Genomic DNA, 23,304 nt, shown 5'->3' on the forward strand with positions numbered 1-23,304 from the left:
AAGAGATGTATTGCAGTCAGTACATACAAGGTGTAAAATATGGTGGTATCTTAACTTCAGCACTATTGGTATTTGGTACTAGAAAATTCTTTATTTTGGGGGCTGTCTTATGTCTTCTAACATGTTTACATCTTCACTGGCATCCCTGGCCTCTACCCACTAGATGCCAGTAGAATCCACCGAGATATGACAACATAAATGTCTCCAGGCATTCCCCAATGTTCCCTGGGGGATGGTGTGGGGAGGACAAAAGTCATCCCTGAATGAGAAATTCTGTGCTAAATAAATGTTCCCCATCTATCTCTGTCAATATTTAGAGTCGGCTAGGGGTTTGTATGCCTATTTACATTTAATGTTTGCATTTAACTCTGTCCAATCCACTGTTATCATCAGTTTGACTGGTTTTCATTTATCAAGTGTCTAGATTATTGTGATTCTTTAAAAATGGCATTTTACACAAACACAGGGTTGTTAGGGGAGACTGGCATAAAGCTGGACAAAACTTTTACAGGGAAAAAAAAATTCCACGTACTCATTGGTGATTCTTAGAATTTATGATCACAAACAGATTTTAAAATAGCTGAAAGGATTTAAGAGAGGGCATTTTGCTGTTTTGTGTGTAGGGGGAGGTTTGGAAATGAAGAGTTCTAAAATTTACTGTTAGAATGATAGTACTTTATAGATTCAGATGTACTTTCTTCCTTTGACTAAAACAATATTTATTCTCTCGGTTTCCCCAATTTGTAGTCTTCTTCACTGGGTGCTTAATTTCATTGTTTATCAAAGATAAATCATTAGGGGAGAAATATGAGAAGTGAAATATTTTCTTCTATTAAAAAACTATATATATATATATAAATATATATATATGTATATATATACATATATAAGTATATAAATATATATATATGTATATATATACACATATATATATCCATCTACACACACAGATATGTAAAAGTGACCCCACCACTTATTCAGAGATCAGTAACTTTTTTTTTTCAATTTCTTCTCAAAAGTCACTTCAGCTTATTAACGTATGGCCTGAGCTAGTTTCCTTAATTATAAAGCAACCTCATGTAAAATGAGTAAAATTATTTCTCATCAGATTCTGGCTTGATGGTATGTTAAAATGTGTCTTTATTTTTGATATATGTAGGATCCAGAAGATTTTATTGACATGATCAGTATGTAAACAAACCATGTCCTCAATTTATTTTATTTTATTTTATTTTATTTTATTTTATTTTATTTTATTTTATTTTATTTTATTTTATTTTATTTTATATTTTATTTATTTTTTCTTGTCCTCAATTTAAAACAGTTCTGGAAAAGCCTTTGGTATGAATTATTTCTTTCAGTGTGGATCCTCTTTTATCACCAGATTTCTGGGCTTCAGCTGTAGCACACTTCTCACTAGTTGTGTGACCTTTGGCATGGTGCCGAACTTTTTTGTCTGAAGTCCATCTGTAAAATGGGGCTAGTGTAATAGCCCACCTCATCAGGTGATTGTTGAGTAATAAATGAATGGATTGCATGTGGCCTACTTGACACACTACCCCCCAATAAGTTTGACTTTTGTTATTTTTACCATAACTATTACAATGTAAAGAGTTTCTAGTTCTCCATCCTCTCTTCAGTACATAGAGAATGGGTTCCGTAAATGTGGCAAACAGCAATAACAACAGAAGCTTGGGTTATTACAGTGCTATAAATAATGCACTTTCATCCTGAACTGCCAGCACTGTGTTGGATTCCTTTTCAGAGCATTGATGCAAGTGAGTGTTTTACAAAATCTGGAGAATGCTAGAGCAAAGGGGAACATAAGCTAGTATGCATGTACCTCACATTCAATTACTTTCTTTACCCTTTTTTTCTTTTAGGAAGAGTGGGGGATTTATTATCAGAGAAACAGTGTTCTTGTCCTGGCTTTGCCCCTTATTAATCATAAACCCAAGAGTTATTTGGTGCATTTTCTGAACCTCTTTTCTTCCTTTGTAACATGGACCTGATACCACCTTTGTTGGCTAAGTGCTGCTTATCGCAAGCCTCTGCCAATGTCACTTGGACTCTGTGAATCTTCACTTGTCCTTTCATGAGCTGGGCCAGCCTTGGTCCTCCCTCCTCTAGCACAGTCATTTTCCATACCATTTATTTTCTTATTTGCCTCCTCCAATAGATTGTGCATCCACAGGCTAGTGCAACTGTCTTGTTCACATTTGCCACGTGCACGCTAGGGCATAGTTGATGCTTAGTTAAAATCTTTAGCCATGAGAAATCAGCCCCAGCAGCCGTCTGACTTGGACTTAGCTCCATTGCTAACTTTATTCAGAGAACATAGTGAGACTCTCGGATTCAGAGAGCTGTGTGATACATGATCCTCTTGGACACTCGCCTGCTGCCTCACTCCGTGGGACTAGGTTCCTCCAAAGAATAAGGCAGGCTGGACAGGACTGTCTAGGTGGGATGATCATGCTATTTATCATTTTCTCCTCTTTGTGTATTTTTTGAATTGGGAAATGACAGGAATATAATACGTCTGCGTTGGGGAGCCCATGAGGCTGAACTCATCAGCTTGCAGGGTTTATGGGTTTCCGGCACATTGTCAAAGATCTGTGCTTATCGCCTCATGTTAATACTGTGTAGCCTAACAGCATATTTGCCCTTTAGAAATGTAATTATGTGGAGACTAATTAGTGGGCTGTTGGAGTTATTTAGGTGACAGTAAAGATTAAAGGACTGACAGAGCCATAAGGATAAACCTTGAGAGGCAGAGTAAAGAGTTAGAAAAAAGAATTGTTGGGTTTTGGAGACTTTATAAAACATGGAGTTGTATGAGCAAAAAGTCAAAAATGATAATCAGGTTTGTGATTTTAGTAAATGTGGTGAATGACAGTACTGATTGCTGAGGAGATTTTTTTTCTCCTTTTATTTATTTCATTTGTTTATCTTTTTATTCTTGATCAGGAGATGCTCTTTTCAATTTTGGGATGTGTTGATTTTGAAATTCCAATGAGTACTGAGATTGATGCAGCTCAGTAAGCTGTCAGAAAGAGATCTGGTTGTCAGGAGAGCAATCCTGCTTCAGAATTGAGAACAGTCAGGACACCTGGGTGGCTCAGGGGTTAAGTGTCTGCCTTTGGCCCAGGGTATGATCCTGGAGACCTGGGATTGAGTCCCACATCGGGCTCCTTGCTGGGAGCCTGCTGCTCCCTCTGCCTGGGTCTCTGCCTCTCTCTCTCTCTCTCTCTCTCTCTCTTTGTGTGTCTCTCATGAATAAATAAATAAAATTTTAAAAAAAAAGAATCAAGAACAGTTATTATATATACAGTATATACACGCATATGCATATATATGCGTGATGTCATACAGAGACACTATTTGTGGAGAAAAGAGAAGAAAGACAAAGCCCTCTGAAGCACCAAATTCTTTTAAAGGACTATATGAATGCTCTTCAAGAGACATCTTTATTATTCTCTATAGGATGGTCCCAGATCAAGAGAACTAGGGGAGACTGGTCTCCAGGAAGCAGAAGACGCAGTTTCAAGAAGGAAGAGGAGTTACATAGTCATGAGTTCTGTAGTTGCATGGGCCATTCATATGAGCACACTAGAAGGGGAGGGGTTGATAATTAGAGCCATAACTGGATTTAGGGGTAAATGGGATTTGAGTCCTTAGACATTTACACTATAGATTGTTCTGAAAGGAAGTCTGAGTCTGATGAGAAGAACAATAAGCTGTAGTTAAAGGTGGATATAGGAATGAATACAGGTTATAGAAGGTTTTTTCCTTTCTGTGCTAAGAGGCACATGAACATTTTTTTGTATTTTTAAGGCAAAGGAAACTAATGGACAAAGGGATTGAGGATATTAGATAAAGAGAGGCTCACAGAAGGATTTTGATTCCTTAAAGTAGGTAGAAAAAATAGGATTAAATATCTGGATCATATTTCTCCTCTGGTGCCATTAGCCTTGTATCAAAGGAGAAGGACCTTGTTATCTGAATCTCAAAGGAAAGTGATAAAAGTAATCAAGGTTGCAGATAAGTTTCTGAAATGAGATAATGTATATGAGCTTAGTTAACTGGAAATCCAGCATTTTGTCAATAAAATTATTGTTACAAAGAAAATTATTCCTTTTTTGAAAAGCAGGTGAGTATTCCTTCTCTTTAGCAGTTTCACCTTTTAAAAAACAGATAATCAGGTCTTTACAAAGAATATTTCATATCTTTGTCATATTTAAAGTTTTTTAACATTATTGAAGTATAGTTGACATACAGTGTTAATATTAGTTTCAGGTATATACCTACTTTTAAAGACAGTTGAACCTCTTCACAAACTCTTGAGTACCGCAGGAAAGTTTGTTTCTCGCAGCTAAAAAAGTATACTCAACAGCAAAGCGTATCAGTTTCATGATCAAATTAACTGTTGCTCAAAATGTTTTATAGAAGTGTACATTTATGTATCTATGTAAGTGATGTTAATGTGCTTTGGAATGGTTTGATCTATTTAGATGACTTTTAAACAAATATTAGAATTAGTGAGTTTAGAGTACCCAGGTGGCTCAGTCTGGTTATGCATCCGTTCTAGATTTTGGCTCCGGTCAGGATCTCACAGTTGTGGGATCAAACCCCACATCTGGCTCATGCGCTGGGCATGAAACCTACTCAAGAGTCTCTCTGCCCACCACCACCCCCATCAAAAAACAAACAAACAAAAAAAAGTAGTGAGGTTAATCCTTGCTAATGATACAAGTGAGCAAACATTAATTTGGGAATGATTTTCTTCAGGTATTTTTTCAGTGCTGCCCATTAAATAGAAAGCTGAATGTTTAAAAAACATCTTATAAAATGGTACGTTTTTATCAGTAGCCTTCTCATTTTGCAAAGGCCTCAGCAGCTGGCAAGTGGATCCTACAGATTGAGATTGTTAAGTACTCAGGCCTAGTAGAGGTGCCAAATGTCTGTGAGATACCTGCTGATTACAACAGAACAGGCATAGATTAAAAGCCTCTGAGAGACCTTTTGGACTTAGTCCAATTCCCTGACACTGTATTTTCATAGATAGGACTATAATTGATTCTGATTTAGGTCATGAGAATGGGGTCTGGAATGATGGATAATCCACGTGGCCACAGCCTGAGGATCTTCCTCACGAGGCCTGTGGGATCTGAGGGTCTGTAGTCAAAAACATGTCTCACAATAGTGAAGTGAGATTTGCCCAGTGTTCTGAAATTCAGACTTATTTGACCAAATCCAGGAAATCACAATGTGGACAACCTTTAGTCTTTTACTCTGTTCCTTTATGGCATCTAATGGCATCTAATTAAATTCGGACTCTCTTTATCCTATTGACCCAGATTCCCTTATGCCTTTGACCAATATTTCCCCAGTAGTATGGTTAGGGGGAGAGTCACCTCATGTCCTCATGTTTCAATAAATAAATAAATATAATATATTAATTATTATTATATCATTTATTATATCATAAATATAATAAATAAATATATATAAATATAATATATATATATCACTGCCTTAGACAAGTTTCCTTTCTGAACTGGTGAAAAACTGTGCATGCTCCAAGAAGAAATCCAGGTGGTTTGTCATTCCAGTGGGAGAGAAAAATTGCCGGAAAGGAAAAAGTTCACTGGGGGTAAAGGGCTCTTTGAAATACTTCTTAATACTTTCTAATGCAACATAAACATAGCTGATACCTCTCTAGTATTTTCTCTCCTGAGGAATCATTTCCTTCTATTAAGAATTTATTTTTATCGTACCGGGTCAGCATTTTTATAGCCCCGTTAACCATTTTTATTTTTGAAGTATAAAATACAAATTTGTGGTTTGATGTATAGTAACACAGTCCGTCTCCAAATTTCTCTTTTCCTCATGCAGAGGGTTACTTCTCCAGGAGAACAGCAGGTTTGCAGAAGCATTACATTATTACAAATTGGCCATCGGAAGCAGGCCTACACTGGCTTGTAAGTAATATGCAAGTCCTTTCAAAACACCTCTTTTTTTCCTTATTTATCCATGAAAATGATCTTGCTGACTTACAGCCTCAGAGGGAAAAAAACCTTCCTATTTCTATTTCTAAATACTTATCAGATTATGAGTGAGCCTCTAATAATTACATGTCTCTCCATTCAATCATGTTTGTTTGTTTGTTATTTTGTTTTAAAGATTTTATTTATTTATTCATGAGAGACACAGAGAGAGAGAGGCAGAGACACAGGCAGAGGGAGAAGCAGGCTCCATGCAGGGAGCCCGACATGGGACTCAAACCTGGGACTCCAGGATCACAACCTAGGCCGAAGGCAGGAGCTGAACTGCTGAGCCACCCAGGCGTCCCGTCAATCATGTTTTAATACCCATTTATCATTTTTAATATATTAAGATAAATACAGCTTTTATTCATCCGGAGTTTAAGCTCAAAATTTCTTCAGCTCTTCAAGGGCAAAGACCATCCATACATTTTTCATTGACACCTGTACTCCTTACTTCATTGTTGTTCCCATATATATTTGTTTCCCAAGTTTTCATTTCTTCAATTTCTTATAAAATCAGAAATCATCCATAGAAGCTAAAGTGGAGTAAGATAACTTTATTGTTGTCACAGTGTACATCATCTTTTCACATTTGTATTTCCCATTTTTTTCCTCCTCAGCTGCGTATTTAAACACCGGTATTATTCTCATGAACCAAGGAAAGACAGAAGAAGCCCGACGCACGTTCCTCAAGTGTTCTGAGATCCCTGATGAAAACCTAAAGGACCCTCATGCACATAAGAGCTCGGTTACCAGCTGTCTCTACAACCTGGGGAAACTCTATCATGAGCAGGGACACTACGAGGTCAGGCCCAAACCCCACCCTTTCTCTTTCTCCTGTGTTCTTGGTCCAAGACTCCATGTTTTTTTCTACCCTGCGATCTCATTGAGGGACACTTTGCTCACTTAAGTTAATAGGAGTTTTTATTAAGAGTTGTATGGTGAAATTCATTTGGAAAAGAATCTCTGCTAAATAAAACTTAAGATTTCTTTCCTATGAATTTCTCAGAGCACCGGTGGCTCTTCTACAAAGGGAAATAACCTGTGTTGTTTCTCAAGCTTATTTGCTTAGTCTCTTTGATTTTATGATCCAAGAAACAGTGTTATATCCAGTGTTTGATGTTTAAAAAAAATACATTGTTTGCATTCTGGATATTAAGGAAGTGAATTTGGTGTTAATCCTACCCATTTATTTTGGTTCTTTCTCTAATAGTAATAAAATGAAAATTTATTTTTTTAATTGGAGTGAGAGGAAGAGTACTGGAGTTGGGATGTTGTACAAGAAACTGGGAGGTGTGTGTACCCTTTCTGTCACACGAAGCCTGCCTGCATGGGTTTTTTTTTCTCTCACATTTAAAACTGCTCCTCCCTTTGTGTCTCTCAAACCCATACTCCTACACCATGTATACTAAGACTACAATATAAGGATAAAGATACAATTTTTAAAATAATTACATTTCATAATTTCAGTGGATATCAGTAGCCAGAAGATTTGTTAGTTGCTATTTTATTTTATTGGTTACCTGGCTTGAAGTAACTGTAGATTTTAGATGATTATGGGTAACTTCCAAATGTAAACTTTACCTTTTTTAAAAAAAAACTAAATAATCTATGTGAACTGGAAAATTTGTTTTAAAATAAATGAGCATTGGCAACATTTGACTCCTTGTTAAAGTAGTCTAAATTTTTATGTGGCCCTCTTCACTAAGTGGGTTGAATATTTTCATTCATGAAATTGAGGTAGTATGATATCAAGACAGCTCAATTATTTTCCCCTGATGAGCCATTTAGAAATAACAATGGAAGGCTTTGATTTTTGAAGGATGTTGTCATTTTATTTGTAGTGAATATCCTTGTAACTTTGTCTCTTTTTCATTTCCTAAATTAGGATGCCCTTAGCGTATACAAGGAAGCAATTCAGAAAATGCCGAGGCAGTTTGCTCCACAGAGCTTGTACAACATGATGGGTAAGTAAAATCTAATATTTTAACTTACATTTTGGGGACTCGTGGAGAAATTAAAATCTGTGCTTCTGTTAAATAGAATTCAAATAAATCGTATCATTGATCCTCACACATACGCATAAAAACTTATTCACAGTTGGGTGATACTTTCAAATGTTCACAAAAGACACTCATTCTTTTTTTTTTTTAATTATTTTTTTAAGTAAACTCTACCCCCAGTGTGAAACTCAAACTCATGACCCAGAGATCAAGCGTAGCATGCTGTACTGACTGAGCCAGCCAGACCCTGACAAAGCACGTTTATTCTAACAAGAGCAATCATATACTGATTCTTAGCTGATCTAGAGTTATTGCAAGGTTCTTACAAACCCATTTGGATATTGAGTATTAGCTAGACCCTAGAAATTAAAAATGGTGATAAATATTTTTTTTCTCAATGATTTATCAAATTCATGAGAATATTTGATCATTACTTTCTTAATCAGATTCCCCCAAATAAGCATGGCATGATATAGGGAGTCATGATTTTGGTGCTTTTAAAAGATGAGAATAACTGAACCAACTTGTAATGGTTTTCATTGATAAGGTTTTGGATCACAATAGGTTGTTCAGAGTGTTATTTTAGAGTGAGAACAGTACTGCGAAGAATGTAAATGTGCTACTACATTCATTACTTTTCCACATTGAATAATTTGTCCTCTTATTCGTCAAAAAGCGTATGTTAGGACATGGAGTTTTCTAGATGTAAGAGACCAAGAACTAGAATTTCTGATAAAATATTGCCTATGATTGACTTGTGACCGCCTTGTAGTAAATTTTTACCATATCTATTTGATAGTAGACACAACTGAAGACTACCTATTGACTATGTGACTTGGAAAAGAATCCCTGCAGTTTAAGATGCCCTGCTGATTGACCAACTCTGCTATTTCTGCTTAAGGGAGAGAAGAAAAATCAAAGATTTTATTTCCAAAGCACAATTTGCAAACTCAGATTTTCCTTTCTCATTAACTTGATTAAGTTGTTTACTATTTCTATGCATATAAAATAAATGAGACTACATAATTTTTAGGATAATTTTATGCTTCTATATTCTACGATTTGAGAAATCATAGCTGTGTGGCTTGAGCACACACAGAAAATCCCAGACCTTCCCAAACTAGAAAATATATGGCTAGCAAAGACCCTCACTTCTCACTTTCTCTTTTTCATAAATGAGAAAAAAAAAATTTCGAAAGATAGAATGAGGCACAGGTCAGTAAACAGGAAAAAACCCATAATTTGGAAGAGGTCAATATTTTCATCTCGTGTCTCTGGGCATCCCACCCCCAGTTAATTATGAACAATGGAGTGATTTAGTGCTCATGTGAAAGAGGACCCTGAGGTAGGGTTTTAGTTGTGGTTTCTTTTCTCTTTTGTATAATTACTGCAAGGTAAAAAATCTAGCTTCATTAAATGTACTTTTGCTATCACTCTCTTAAGAATTAAAAATTCTAGAAAATTAAAGCAGTAACTTTTACTCTGCAGCCTTTACCATCAGTCTATCCACCCAGCACACGTATCCACCCATGTACTTGTCCACAAAGTGTGCCTAGAGTACCGATTTGCCCATTGAATTAACTTTTCTGTTAACACTGGATGATTATTCATGTCAAAATGAATATTAAAAGGATTATTTTCTCCAGTTTTCTCTAAGGAGGCACAATAGTTTTAGTTTATGATTTTACTTGTAACGCTAATGCATGGGAAGGCCTTATTCCCAATTTTCCTGAGTTATCGAGTGAGATGTCTTTCTTTAAATGAGGAAAGGACTCAGCTCCTTGGCAACAGACTGCATATGGCATCTTTATTGTTAATAGGAAGTGTGATATTCACTATAGTTAGTGATTTCAGAAGATTCATTCTATTATTTTATGCAAATAAATTTGATTGAAAATTCAGCTGGTACCTTGGGATCTGTGTCTCATATGGTTACACAGATGCTGAGCACACACAGGCAGCAAACGATAAGTGTGTCCCTGGGGTTATTGATTAGTCCTTTGTCTTATTTTTCATTATAGAAAGAGGTCATCTCGCCCGGACTCTGAAAAGCACTGTGACAGTTTGCAAGGGGAAAATCCCAATATAATTTAAAATTCCAGATTCCTTCCATAATTATGGTGGCTGCCTTCTGTTTAATTTTAGGTGAGGGTCTATCAGCTGAGCAGGTTTTATAGTTTCAATTGTTCACGAAACTATAATTTTCTCAGAGTGAGTTCACCTCCTAATCAAATGGGTGAAATCCTCTGAGTATTTGCCTTAACTCCTAATACATTTTGATTAGCCTCCATTTGACAAGAGAAAAAATGGCCCAGGAGATAAGCTGCCCTATCAGTTCATCAGTTTCATTAGTCTGTCAGCATGTGCTGATTATCCTATCAAGTTTATCAACAGCCTTGAATGTGTCTTCTAATTCACACATTTACATATTATTAGTGCCCTTTAGGGATCAGTGATGGATTATAATGTCTGGCTGGATTCAGCCTGTAAGTATTCATTTTTCTCAGGGCTCATTCATTGACACTTTCAGGACCACTAACCATCCCCCCCATCCCCACCCCTGCCCAAGCACTTGTGTTTATACATACAAACATTATCCTTTTTCCATCCTATTTTCTAGTTTATTTGGAGGTTAGGAGAAAAAAAGGGGTATGTGTGAAAAAAATACAACTATATTTGAGTGTTCTTTTTAGTTTAATAACTCAATTCATGGCAGTGGCTTTTTAAAAAAACAAAACAAAACAAAACAAAACTCTCTAGTCCCTCATATTTTCCCTTCCTTTGAACGTTTCATGAGAAACTTCTATTTTGTATGCTACCTGCCAGTAATTGACATATCCTTAACACCACATGAGCAGATTTTTCCCATTTGTATATTAACAGAAAATGACACGTCTGATTAATTTGCCTCCCAATTTAATTTTTCTATATTTTATCTAAGACTGTTGATTTTTTTTAGTGGCAATTTCTAAGTAACCTTCAAAAAAAATCCTATTTAAAATATATTTTCATTATTCTTTTGATTTCATAAGATCAAGATGATAGTAACAGAAACTGTTGAGAATGAAGCCATCCAAAATTATGTGAATTACAAACATAGCCAGTGATACAAAGCAGAAGATACTAAATGTTATTTTTATAAATAAATAAACTTTCACCTCGGTGGCTTTTGTAATTAGCAAAGTATTTGAATATGTGAAATAGTAAGAGACCACATTGCAAAGTAACTACTAAAATTGATCCTAGCCAGTTGTATAAACATTATTTTTGTGGGTCTCTGTTGCCACGTGAGAGAACAGGTAGGGTTAAATGGAGATTCACTGTGGTGTGAAGTCAGATAGCCCCAGCTCACACTATGGCTTTGACCCTTAAGCTAGGTGACTTTGAGCAAAATACTAAACGGAAGCCTCAGTTTCCCCAAGTATAAGACATCTCTATTAGGAGCATCAGTGAAAGGGAATAGAAGGGAAGGGAGAAGAAATGGGTAGGAAATATCAGAAAGGGAGACAGAACATAAAGACTCCTAACTCTGGGAAATGAACTAGGGGTGGTGGAAGGGGAAGAGGGTGGGGGGTGGGGGTGAATAGGTGACGGGCACTGAGGGGGGCACTTGACGGGATGAGCACTGGGTGTTATTCTGTATGTTGGCAAATTGAACACCAATAAAAAATAAATTTATTATTAAAAAAAAAAGGAGCATCAGTTTGAGGATTGATTTAGGTAGTGAAAGTACAGCATATTGGACCAAATGCCCTACCTGGTGAGTGTTTCATAATATTACCTTCCATTATAGTCACTGTCCTTCCTGAGGGACTGTAAGCCCCAAAGTCTTTGCTTGTAGTATGTCAGTTCTTTTTGTATTTACCCACATACGTATGATTTCTTTGTACATAAGATTTTTGCCTAGTGATGGTCTTGCAATCACAGACAGTCAACAGGGATCACGTTTGGCTTGGGTCTGTCTACGTTAACTCTGTTAACCAAAAGTGAAACAGCATACTCAGTTAATGCCCAGTTGACTGAATTTCATTAACAAAAAACACCCTCTAAATTAAAATAATCATATTTAGGCTAGAGTTTCTTCTCCTTTTCCTGTCATGACATATTTTTTCCTCTACACTTAGGCATAATTTTTTTTTTATTCTGACACCCATTGTAGGCCTTAATTGAATCTCGGTTTGTCCTCTTCTCAAATTATAGTTATATTTTAGGGTCTTAGAATGTTAGAGATGGAAGATTCTTATCTTAAAAATTCCTCCTGTTATAATGTCTTTTATTTCACAAAGTAGAAATTAACACCCAAAGAGTTGAGTTGATCTTTTTAGGATTATAGTTTGTGTTAAAACCAGAAGGGTAGTTTCTGGGGTTTTGTTTTTGTTTTTTAAGATTTTTAAATTTTTATGTAATCTCTGCATCCAACATGGAGCTCACATCCACAACCCTGAGATCAAGGGTTGCATGCTCCACCAACTGAGCCAGTCCCAGGGCCCCAGAAAGGTTGTATCCTGATTTAAATTCAAATGCTTTTTCTATTTAACCCTTGTGTGTTACTGAAATTGGCATGTTCTTTACTATGTTAATATAGCTTTTATTTACCTATGTAAAAAATCAGCAAAATGTATTTAGATGTAGACATAGGTATATTTGTCTTATTCCTTGTCCAAATATATATGAAAAAACCTCTACGTTTTTACTAAAAATGAGAAAACACCTACAAAAATGAAATATGCAAGATATTAAAATTTTTTAATGTAGGATAATTTTTAACCACCTTTAATTTTTCCTTTTTTGTCTCTATAATTGTTTGTTTCCCTTATTATGCATATGAAAACATTGCTTTTGAATATTCCTGAGATTATGGAAAGCTAAATTAGGCTGTAACTTTTAATTACTTTTATCAGTTTGAGCCCTTCCAATCCCAAAGGTCATTTTGAGCCTATTTACTATTTAAAATAAAATTACTTGGCTTTCTCAATGCAAACTAATTGTTGGGTTAATTATATAAGCAATTTAAGCCATTTCATCTTGTTAATATATCTTGAGAACAAAAGGGCATAACATGTTGCCTGGAGTAATAGGGAATCTAGAGTTACTACTGCCTTGTCATTGCAGTGTATAATCGCTCCATTTAGAAAAAACTCTGTATGCAAAAAAAAAATTTTTTAAGTCACAAGTGCTGGGTGGAGGTTACAAAGGTGATAGTAGTATGAAATGGAAATAGCCCATATGCTTCCTGTTCTTATGGAACTTTCTAGGTGATTTCACAGTTGGTCTGGAGCTCTTCAGTATCTTCCCTTGATATGTAAATGCCTATAAATAAGAATGAAAATTATATTATCTAACCTTGAGAATATTTTGTCTATAACTGTAGCTTGTGCTATGTGGTCTGGACCAAACAAACCAAACCAACTAAACAAGAAAAATCTCTTTTTTATCTCTAAGGTGACACTAGTTGTCAAATTTGCATACATATTTATATTTTCCTGTTCTTTAAAAAAAAAATGTGTGTTTACAATGGGTAACACACTTTTTATGTTACAGAGAGATTGTATTTTCTTCCAGGGGAATGGCATGATGATGATCCATTGCTGTTTATTGCCTTATTTGCCTTTATTTTGATTTTACCATTTTGATTCTCTTAATCTGAAAATTTCTAGTTTTCTTTTAATACACATCCCTATTGCTTCTAAAATCCCAGCTCAGTGATAGAAAAATATATTTTTCTCCAACAGTCTGCAACTAACAAATTTTTACTTATATAGATTTGAAATTGAAAAGATGTTTTCTCCTTATACTCTCTAGTAAGGGAGGAATCATTTTATTTAATTTTCAGTTTTGGGGCAGCCCGGGTGGCTCAGGGGCTTAGCGCTGCCTTCAGTCCAGGTCGTGATCCTGGAGTCCCACATCGGGCTCCCTGCATGAAGCCTGCTTCTCCCTCTGCCTGTGTCTCTGCCTCTCTCTCTCTCTCTGTGTCTCATGGATAAAAAAATAAATAAAATCTTAAAAAAAATAATAATAATTTTAAGTTTTGTATTAAAAACCTCAGTTCTTTAATTACAAGAGATTTCCTTAAATGTATTTGAGCCAGTCAGTCAGAATGGGGAACAAAACAATAAATAGGAAACACAGTGAATGTATTAGAGCAATTTTGGAGTAAAAACTTGTCCAAATTTTAGAATTGTATTTTTAAGAAAGAGACTTGTGGAATAAAGGAGTCAAGTGTCATAAATGGCTAGATTCCTTACTCTCAGGTAAGAACTGACGACAAGATGTCAAATATACAAATATACCTCCTGAAAACAAAATGCAAAAATTCTTTCTTTTAAATTTACCTTAACTCTACTTGAAATAAGGTACATTATATGCTGAATTCAGTTGGTGGAATGGCCGTAAAAGATTCTGTTTTTCTCTCAGCCTTCTGTAGGTTTTTTGGTTTGCTAGGTATTTTTTTTTAATTCAATCATTTATTTTTGCTGAATTATTCTAGCACAAGCACACACGTATGTGTGTGTGTTTACCTCACCTTGTTTTAGAATGCATGTAGCATCAAGATACTCAGAATAAGTTTTTGACTTGATGGTTCACATACTTAATGTTTTCTTCTGTGACTGGCTGTTCTTAAGTGTATTGCTCAAGGCATTTTGCATGCTGACTGTGAAAGAGATGGTTTTCAACTGTGTGAGATCTGAACTTCACATCCTTCAAGTGTGGAAGCATTAACACTCTGGTAGTGTTAAGCTTTTTATACCATCTGCTTCCCCTGTTTTGAGTTCTGGTGATTTTCCTACTATTGCTTCCACTGGCACTCTTGAAAATTAGTGAGTCAGCCCTACAGATATAAGTATGACCATGTAATTGGGTTAGCCATTGATCTATGTGCCTCCAAAAAGATTACTGACTTGTAGGTTTTAAGATAAATCTATTTATTGCACTTTGATTTTTTTCATCATCAGAAAGGACGAGACCAGGAGACCATTGTTGGGTCTCCCAGTCCAAAAAAGTGAAATGTAAATTTGAGAGATTTTAGAAGTTCATTTTGTAAGATATGGAGCCAACAAGATAAGGAAATCATGAACTTTTGGCTGTGTATCAAAAAGAATAAATATATAAAATTCATAATCAAAATCATTAAGATTCTCTTTCTCAAAGTTCATTTTACATTATAAAACTGCAGTGGTTTAATTTTCTTCTTTTCACCATTCATTCTTGGTACAGATTCTACATTATGTGCTATGGTTACAGACATTAATTTGCTAGGCATTAGTCTGTATACTGCAGAGGCCAACATCTAGTTCGGCTGCATTAAATTGGTAATATATTTTGTTTAAAGTTTCAATTAAACCCGGGACCAGAAGATATATGGTCCCTATGGGGAATTTGAACACTTTCATGCCAATAGTAGGGTTGCTAAGAATCATGCTTGGTCTAGATGTCACTTGCTTTCCTGGAAATATGATATGAGACAGTTGATTATATTTCATTGCTATTAAAACCACATGAGCCCACCTGTTACATTAATTCATACTTTTGCCAGTTTAGTGGTAAAGGAAAAGATTGAAGTTTCAAAACGTTATTTTTAAATTGAGTTATAAGGAAATGAATATACTCAAATTAATACCTAATTATATCCTTATTCTCTGATTTCTAGAGTTTCAGTATTTCTGCTTGAAAAAAATATATTTTCTGATGCTTCAGTAGAAATTAATGAGAAAAAAAAAAGCATATGTTTTGCTCTTTTATTGGGCAATATCCATGAAGTGAGTCTTTTACTCAGCAGTAAATATGGATTAGATTATTCTTTTAAAAATGGATATGTTATACTTGAGAAATTAACTGGATTTCAAAATCTGGCATTCTTAAAAGTTGCCAATTTTGAAAACATTTAGATAAAATTGATATAATCCTGAGTAAGAAGAAAATCTCATTATAAAGGATGTAATTTTGAAAATCAGTGTCAAGGAAACTGTAAGTTACATGTATCTAAAGTAATACAAATAAAGTTTAAAATTAAACACATTACCTGGCTGCCTCACTCGGAAGAGCATTTGACTTTTGGTCTCAAGGTTGTGAGCTTGAACCCCACATTGGGTGTATAGATTACTTTAAAAGTAAACAAATACACTTAAAAATAAATAAAAATTAAATGCATTACTGTGAGTGCTTCACTGTGTATGCATTTGTACCTGTTTTTCCTACTGGTTAAAGAGAGACTGTTTTCTACATAAAAATCTCATTTAACTTCCCAAATGACTAGGAACTACTGTCATACTCAAATTGAATAAAGAATTTAAAAAGAGCATGCAAAGTTTTCTTCCAGATTGCAAAACTTTTGCCAACATGTTACTTACGGGCATGGTGTTTTTGAACTGTTTGTTATAAAATCTTATTTTCAAGTCATCATTACAAATAGGATGAATTTTTAATTATCTGATAAATCTTAGCAAGTAATATTCATAGAAAAATACAGTTTAAAATAAAGTATTTGTTATGTTATAGAGATATATTGCTTGATCCAGAAATACATGTGAAATACATTCCCAAGAAGATATGTATAAAACTAAAAATGCTTTTATTATACTCTTTTGATATTTTCCTGCAAATATTCAAGTTGTATGTCTTCAAATACTGTTATTTTCATTAATTCTTTACAGGCTAGTACAACATTTATTCATTCTTTTTTCTTTCCTCTATTGTAAACCTTGGTTTTTAAAACCCAGGTTAGCACTTCTTTGTATTTCTAGTGATCCCTGGTTATTCCAGATGTATTAAGCCATTTTATTTTCTCCATTGTATTGTATTGAGGACAGTATTGTATTTTGGGGGGAGAAGATCATCACCTCCACCAACATACAAATGAAAACACACAGTCTCAACTTCTGTATTTTGGAAAATTCTGAGCATTTAACAGGATTAGCTCTAATATTTGTTGATTAACTATTTTCAGTGATTTATTTCTGTGAAAACATAAAGGGAATTGATTAGCCTAAACAAGTCCAGGACCCCAGTAGCATGTAATGAAATATTGACCCAGGCTCCTGGCTTTTTTCCAAGTTAAATTTTGATGGCACATCAGATGTTTCCTCTATATAACCTTACACTAGAAATTAGGAACCTTTTTAACTTTCACTAAAATTTAAACTCTTTCTTGATGATTAGTTTTTTATTTAATAAGATGCATATTCAGTTTTTTTTTCCGTTACATTTCCTCTTTTTGCTCTAAAACTACCCATTCTGGCTTTCAGCTTTCTTCTTAAGTTTGATGCAGTAGAACTTGGTGAAGCGTTAACATGTTGAACCTTTTCATAACCCTCCATAATTTAAGACTCGTATTTCATTTTACTTCTAATCCCTCCACCACAGTGGAAGAGGTTATTTAATTGTTGAAGTGTGTCGTCAGATACAAAACAGCTTCTAATTTCTGTAACCATTTTAATTTATTTTTTCCTGCCCTGTACAGTAGCTACTGAGCATTTCCCATCAGAACTAATGTATCCAACGCAACTGAACTGTGTTATTTTACAAGGATAAGATCAGGTTGAGGAAAGGATTAGGATGAAAATATAAGAGATTCACAAACTTTGATGGCCTACAGTTAAGTTTATGACATATATAAATTTTTAAAAAGCCAGACTCCCCAAGGTTTCTATATTAATGCCAATATAGTGAATTAAAAAGTGAGAATAAAATCACAGCAAGTTAAACTCTTGATGTAATAGGCTCCTGATGTCATATGGTTCTTTCAGGCCACAGATTCTAGAAAATGGAATTACTTGGAAATTTCTCTTCAGTGACATTCTTGGTAAAAATACAACATTGAAATCTTAAGTTGATACTCAGTATGCTCAATTATTCATCAGAAATTTTTCGAAACTCTTTGGAGCCAGAGGCTTTCTGAACTTAGGTTAGAGGAGAGACGAAGAGTGTACTACAGGGTTTTCTATCTGGCTCTACACATCTCACAGTCTAGCGCTTGAGATCAGGAATAGTATACTTGGAAAGATAGGTATATAAAAAAGGGAAAGGAAGCTTTAATACATGAACTGAATACTAATCTTGGATAAGGAAACTCATTTTTCTAGAAATTTCCCTTTCAAATTGATTCATACATTATAATTCACTTGCAATAAACATTTCAGAAAGACTTATCAAAAATTTGACAAAATGATTCTAAAATTTATCCAGTAGACATAATAGGAAAATAGAGTCAAGGGGGGTTAGAGAAGAATAATGGGAGACATGCTCTACTCAATATTAAAATATTAGAAAAACCTCCAGTAGTTAGAGCAGTGTTATATTAGTATAAAAACTGAAGAGCAGACCAGTGGGACTGAATGGAGAGCCTACACACAGATCAGAATTCTTAGGGGTTTTTTTGTAGATAATAAACGTGAAATTAAATATTGCGAGGGAAAGGGAGTTCTTAATCAGGGACAATTGATTAAATGATGTTTGGAAAAAATAAAATTAGACCTGGATTCCACATTATATGGCAAATGTATTTCATATGGAATAAGTAGCTAATTTTAGTAATACAACTATATAATTAGAATTTATATCCCTATGATAAAGAAGACTTCCTTAAGCATAAAAGACAGTAACAAAGCTACAAAGGCAAAGTCAACTTAATTTGCATATGTAAAAGTTAACGTAGTTGACAGAAAAACCCTTTTAACCATCTTTTGCATATCAAAAAGATAAAGAATATATCTTAGTTGAAAAATGGCTTAAAACTATAAATGGAAAAAATCAATGACTTGCAAATAAAAAATACTCATGGCTAAGAATTTGTGGAAAAACTTTATAAAAAATAAATGAATTTTCATTAAGAATTAAAGTAGGAAAATCGAAATAATAGCATTTTTTTCTTTTTCAAATGGACATTTAAAAATACTAGAATCTCATTTTGCTGAGGACTTAGAAAAGTTGATCTTATATAATACTTGTAGAAGTGAAATAGGTACAGTATTTTGATGAGCTAACTTGGTATTCTGTATCCTGACCATTCAATTTGCTAATGCTTTTTAGCTGGAGAATTCCACTGCTAGGGGCAGCCAGGGTAGCTCAGTGCCGCCTTCAGCCCACGGCCTGATCCTGGAGCCTCGGGATCGAGTCCCATGTTGGGCTCCCTGCATGGGGCCTGCTTCTCCTCCTGCCTGTATCCCTGCCCACTCCCCTGTGTCTATCATGAATAAATAAGTAAAATCTTAAATTAAAAAAAAAAAAAAAAGAATTCCACTGCTATGTATGTATTCTAACATAATATTAACAGATATGTAAAAAAAAAAAAAAAAAAACGAAGACAGTTACAAAACAGGAGGATAATTGCTGAAGTAAGGTACCTGCATAAAAAATTGGAGGAGAAATTTGAGTAATAAAACATTGAATATTAAGCTTAATGAGAAAGTTTAAGTTTTGAAATAATCCTATTTTTATTTAACATAGTAAAACAGCAGAAGGAACTTAAATACTTAAAACTAACAGAATAATTGATTAATTAATTTTTTCAATATTTAAAATAAAATCTAGAAATACATCAGAATTTTACCACTATCTATGAGTAGTAGAATTCATTTCATTTTATAAAATTATGATCTCCCCAACTTTATCATAAGCAGATATAAAGCTTATAATTAGATAAATACATAAATATTTAAACTTTTACAAAAGAACAATCTAGATATGGTTAGTCTTGACTAGATTATCTAGAAAATCCATGAATATAATAGTTCCTTTTTAATTGTCACAAGTTTGTGAAATGACTACATATAAGACACTAGGCCATGGTGAATCTAAAATAATTATATCATTTGGGGGATTATGGAGTTATTTATTTTTAAATACTTGCAGAAGGCAGACACTTAACCGACTGAGCCACCAGGCATCCCTGTTTTAGTGTTTTTTTTAAATAGGGAATTGGGAGATGTGAGAATTGGATGAAGGCAGTGGAAAGGTGCAAACTTGCAGTACAAGATACTTAAATACTGGGGACGTGATGTATGACATGATGACTACCATTAGCACAGCTGTATGGCATATTTGAAAGTAACTAAGGAAGTAGATCTTGAAAGTTCTTATCACAGGAAAAGAAATTTTTTTCTTTTTTTTTCTTTATTTTTTAAAGATTTTATTTATTGACAGAGAGAGAGATAGAGCACAAGCAGGGGAAGAGGCAGAGGGAGAAGGAGAAGCAGACTCCCCGCTGAGCAGGGAGCCCTACGTGGGGCTTGATTCCAGGATCCCAGGATCATGACCTGAGCCGAAGGCAGACTCTTAACATACTGAGCCACCCAGGCGCCCTTGTTTTTCTTTTTAAAAAAATATATGTCAGATGACGAATGTTAACTGAACTCATGTGGTCATCATTTCACAGCATATGTAATCAAGCCATTGTGATCTACCCCTTAAATTCACACAGAGTTGTATGGTTAATTATATCTCAACAAAATGGCAAGACAAAAAAAGGAGAATCTAAACTGAATCTTGACGCAGAGATATACGATCGAACAGGGATGAGAGAAACAAAAGGTAACTCTAGCAAGTATGGGTAGTATGGCCTGTTACATACTCTATCCTTTATCTGTAAGCAGAGCTGTCCAGTAACTTGAAACATGAGAATCAGTGAGATCTGGACTATTACATCATCAATAATCCAGCATTCCTTCCTTTAAGGAGTTAGCCTTTGCCTGAGTTATTTAGACCCAGGGCTTTTTAGGGAGGAAGAGTGACATTATTTGTTCTGCATCTGAAACTGGTTTATATCTGCTTGAAGCCGGCCTGGAGACATCCAAATCCCTTTTGTCTGCAAGGGAATCGGAAATAAATCTGGGTGATGAACCTCATCACTACATCATCACAGCAAATCTTCTCATTCTTATGAAAGTGCCTCTTTTATGTCTTTTTTTTTTTTTTTTTTTCCTGCAGGATAAGAAGGAAAAATAGAAAAAAAATAAAAAAATAAAAAAAAAAAAAAAAAAGAAGGAAAAATAGTCATCATTGCTTCTTTCCTCCTGGGTGCTCTAAACATTTTTTTTCTATTCTTGTAAGTTAAGGAGAATTACAGTACCAGAGAAGATAACTTAACCCTCCTTTCTCCACCCTATTCCTGATCAAGTATTTTCATTTCCTTCCCTATTGAATGTAAAATTTTCTTTTCCTGTGGCCATTTCCTTCATGTTATTTTTATGATTTTAGTATTTTAATCAAGCTTGAAGAATTACATATATGTCATTCTCTCCTAAAACTGAATCCACCAGTGGCACTTTTCGCAGTTATTTTATCTCCTCTCTAATTATTTTTTTATAGTATTTGGACAGAATGGTATGGTAGAAAGAACCAGAAAGAACTCTAACCTGAATCCTGAATCTGGAATTTGCTTAGTTTTGAATATTGAACAAATCGCTTAGTCTCAGTGAGCCACAGCCTCTTCATTTGTGAAATGGGACTGATGTAAATTACAGTGTACAGATAATATAAAAGTATAAATATATTCAAGATGTTAGTAGGTATTCGATAAATAATAAACTTTGTATGGTAGGCAGCCTGATGCCATGGAGAAAAGCATGGGCTTTAGAGCCATTCTGACCTTTTAGAATAGGGTTGGTTTCTTTTTTTTAAGATTTTATTTATTTATTCATGAGAGACACACAGAGAGAGAGAGAGAGAGAGGGAAAGAGACAGACAGAGGGAGAAGCAGGCTCCCTCTTCGACGTGGGACTCGATCTTGGGTCTCCAGGATCATGCCCTGGGCTGAGGCGGAGCTAAACTGCTGGACCACCTGGGCTGCCCTAGAATAGGATTATTAACTGGCCTTGTGCAAGTCACTTATCTCTCATGAGCCTCCCTCCTCAGCCATAAAATGAGTATTCTGACCCCTAGTATGAATTAGAAGTGAGAAATGAGAAGCTTCTACTTTGTCTGTGCCAGGGCTATATCCAGTTCTTGTCCGTATATTGTTTGTTCCCTACATCTTTATTGAGTCATTTTTAAAACACATTTAAATTTGCCCATTATCATTTTCTTGCATTTTAGGGTTTGCATCTTGATTTTATTACCGTTTTTATAGGCTCTTTTTGTGTTAAGATTAACCATAGAACTCAAGTGCATCTTATAGGATACATATTTCCCTCTTAAGAGTTGAGTAACATATGCAGCAGAAGCATTTTTAAAGGTCAACTATAGATTATTATTGTTCTCCCTTATTCCTTTAATTCAGTAGATAAGCCCAAGGCAAAATGAAATGATCTTGATGGTCAATGTATCACAAGGCTAGGAAACAATTTTCCAGGAATGAGAAAGAGTCTAATTTTCCCCTGCACGGGAGAGTTGAAAAGTTTGTGATTGTTCCCTACCAGCAGGTTAAAGCAGTGTGATTTGAGGTCAGGTCGTCCTGGGTTTGAATTCCAGCTTTACCACTTCCTACATTTATGACTTTGTGTGTTTTATCTAGCCACTCTGTTTCTCAATGTCCTCATCTGTAAAATCCAGGTAAAGACATTCCTTAATAAAAAATGAGAGTCATGGATAAGGCAACTAATACAGATGTTGAATGATTTTATCTTGCAAACCTAATCTGAACAGTTACTTGGTAGTGGTTGAATGAGAGTAATGTGTGAAGGCTCCTCGTGGGACCGAGTGAGAGAACATTCTACATGCCCAAAGGTAGAGAATGAGAGGAGAAGGTGCTCATAAATCAGACATTAGCCCCTTATGGCTTGCTACCCTAATGCATAATCGTCAGTGAATGATCGTCATTGTTATTACTGAGACACAATGAATGGTTATCTGAAGTTTTTCTGAGTAGTAATGAGTAGGACCTAAGTAGGCTGGTCATTTACATTTTTCATATACTTGCCATGATGCATTATTATATTCCTTACAGCCCTTTCTTATTTCCCCATCTCACAAGTTTTCAAATTAACAAGTTACTTCTGAGTCATTACTGAAGAAAATGGGCCAGCCACTAATTATTTAGCAAGTTAATATTTCATTTCAAAATAGCTTTTAATAATAGCTGTAAGACTGGAAAAAATAGAACACTTTCTGAAATGATTTTCAGACAACTTACATACACAGATTTCAATCTCAGAATCACTGTGAGGGATCCCTGGGTGGCGCAGCGGTTTGGCGCCTGCCTTTGGCCCAGGGCGCGATCCTGGAGACCCGGGATCGAATCCCACATCAGGCTCCCGGTGCATGGAGCCTGCTTCTCCCTCTGCCTGTGTCTCTGCCGCGCTCTCTCTCTCTGTGACTATCAT

At 35.1% G+C, this 23,304-nt stretch overlaps 1 protein-coding gene across 3 annotated transcripts in view; it reads left to right on the forward strand.

Moving 5' to 3' along the window:
* LOC119877031 (protein O-mannosyl-transferase TMTC2) overlaps positions 1–23,304 on the forward strand; it is a 387,501-nt gene that overhangs the window by 237,463 nt on the left and 126,734 nt on the right. For all 3 annotated transcript variants that reach the window (XM_038558567.1, XM_038558566.1, XM_038558568.1), the window contains 3 exons: positions 5,896–5,981; positions 6,668–6,852; positions 7,936–8,014. In XM_038558567.1, the coding sequence (XP_038414495.1) occupies positions 5,896–5,981; positions 6,668–6,852; positions 7,936–8,014 (350 nt within the window). The remainder of the gene's footprint in view (positions 1–5,895; positions 5,982–6,667; positions 6,853–7,935; positions 8,015–23,304) is intronic.

Source organism: Canis lupus, chromosome 15, assembly GCF_011100685.1.
Source record: "Canis lupus familiaris isolate Mischka breed German Shepherd chromosome 15, alternate assembly UU_Cfam_GSD_1.0, whole genome shotgun sequence".
In the NCBI taxonomy this organism is placed as follows: Eukaryota; Metazoa; Chordata; class Mammalia; order Carnivora; family Canidae; genus Canis; species Canis lupus.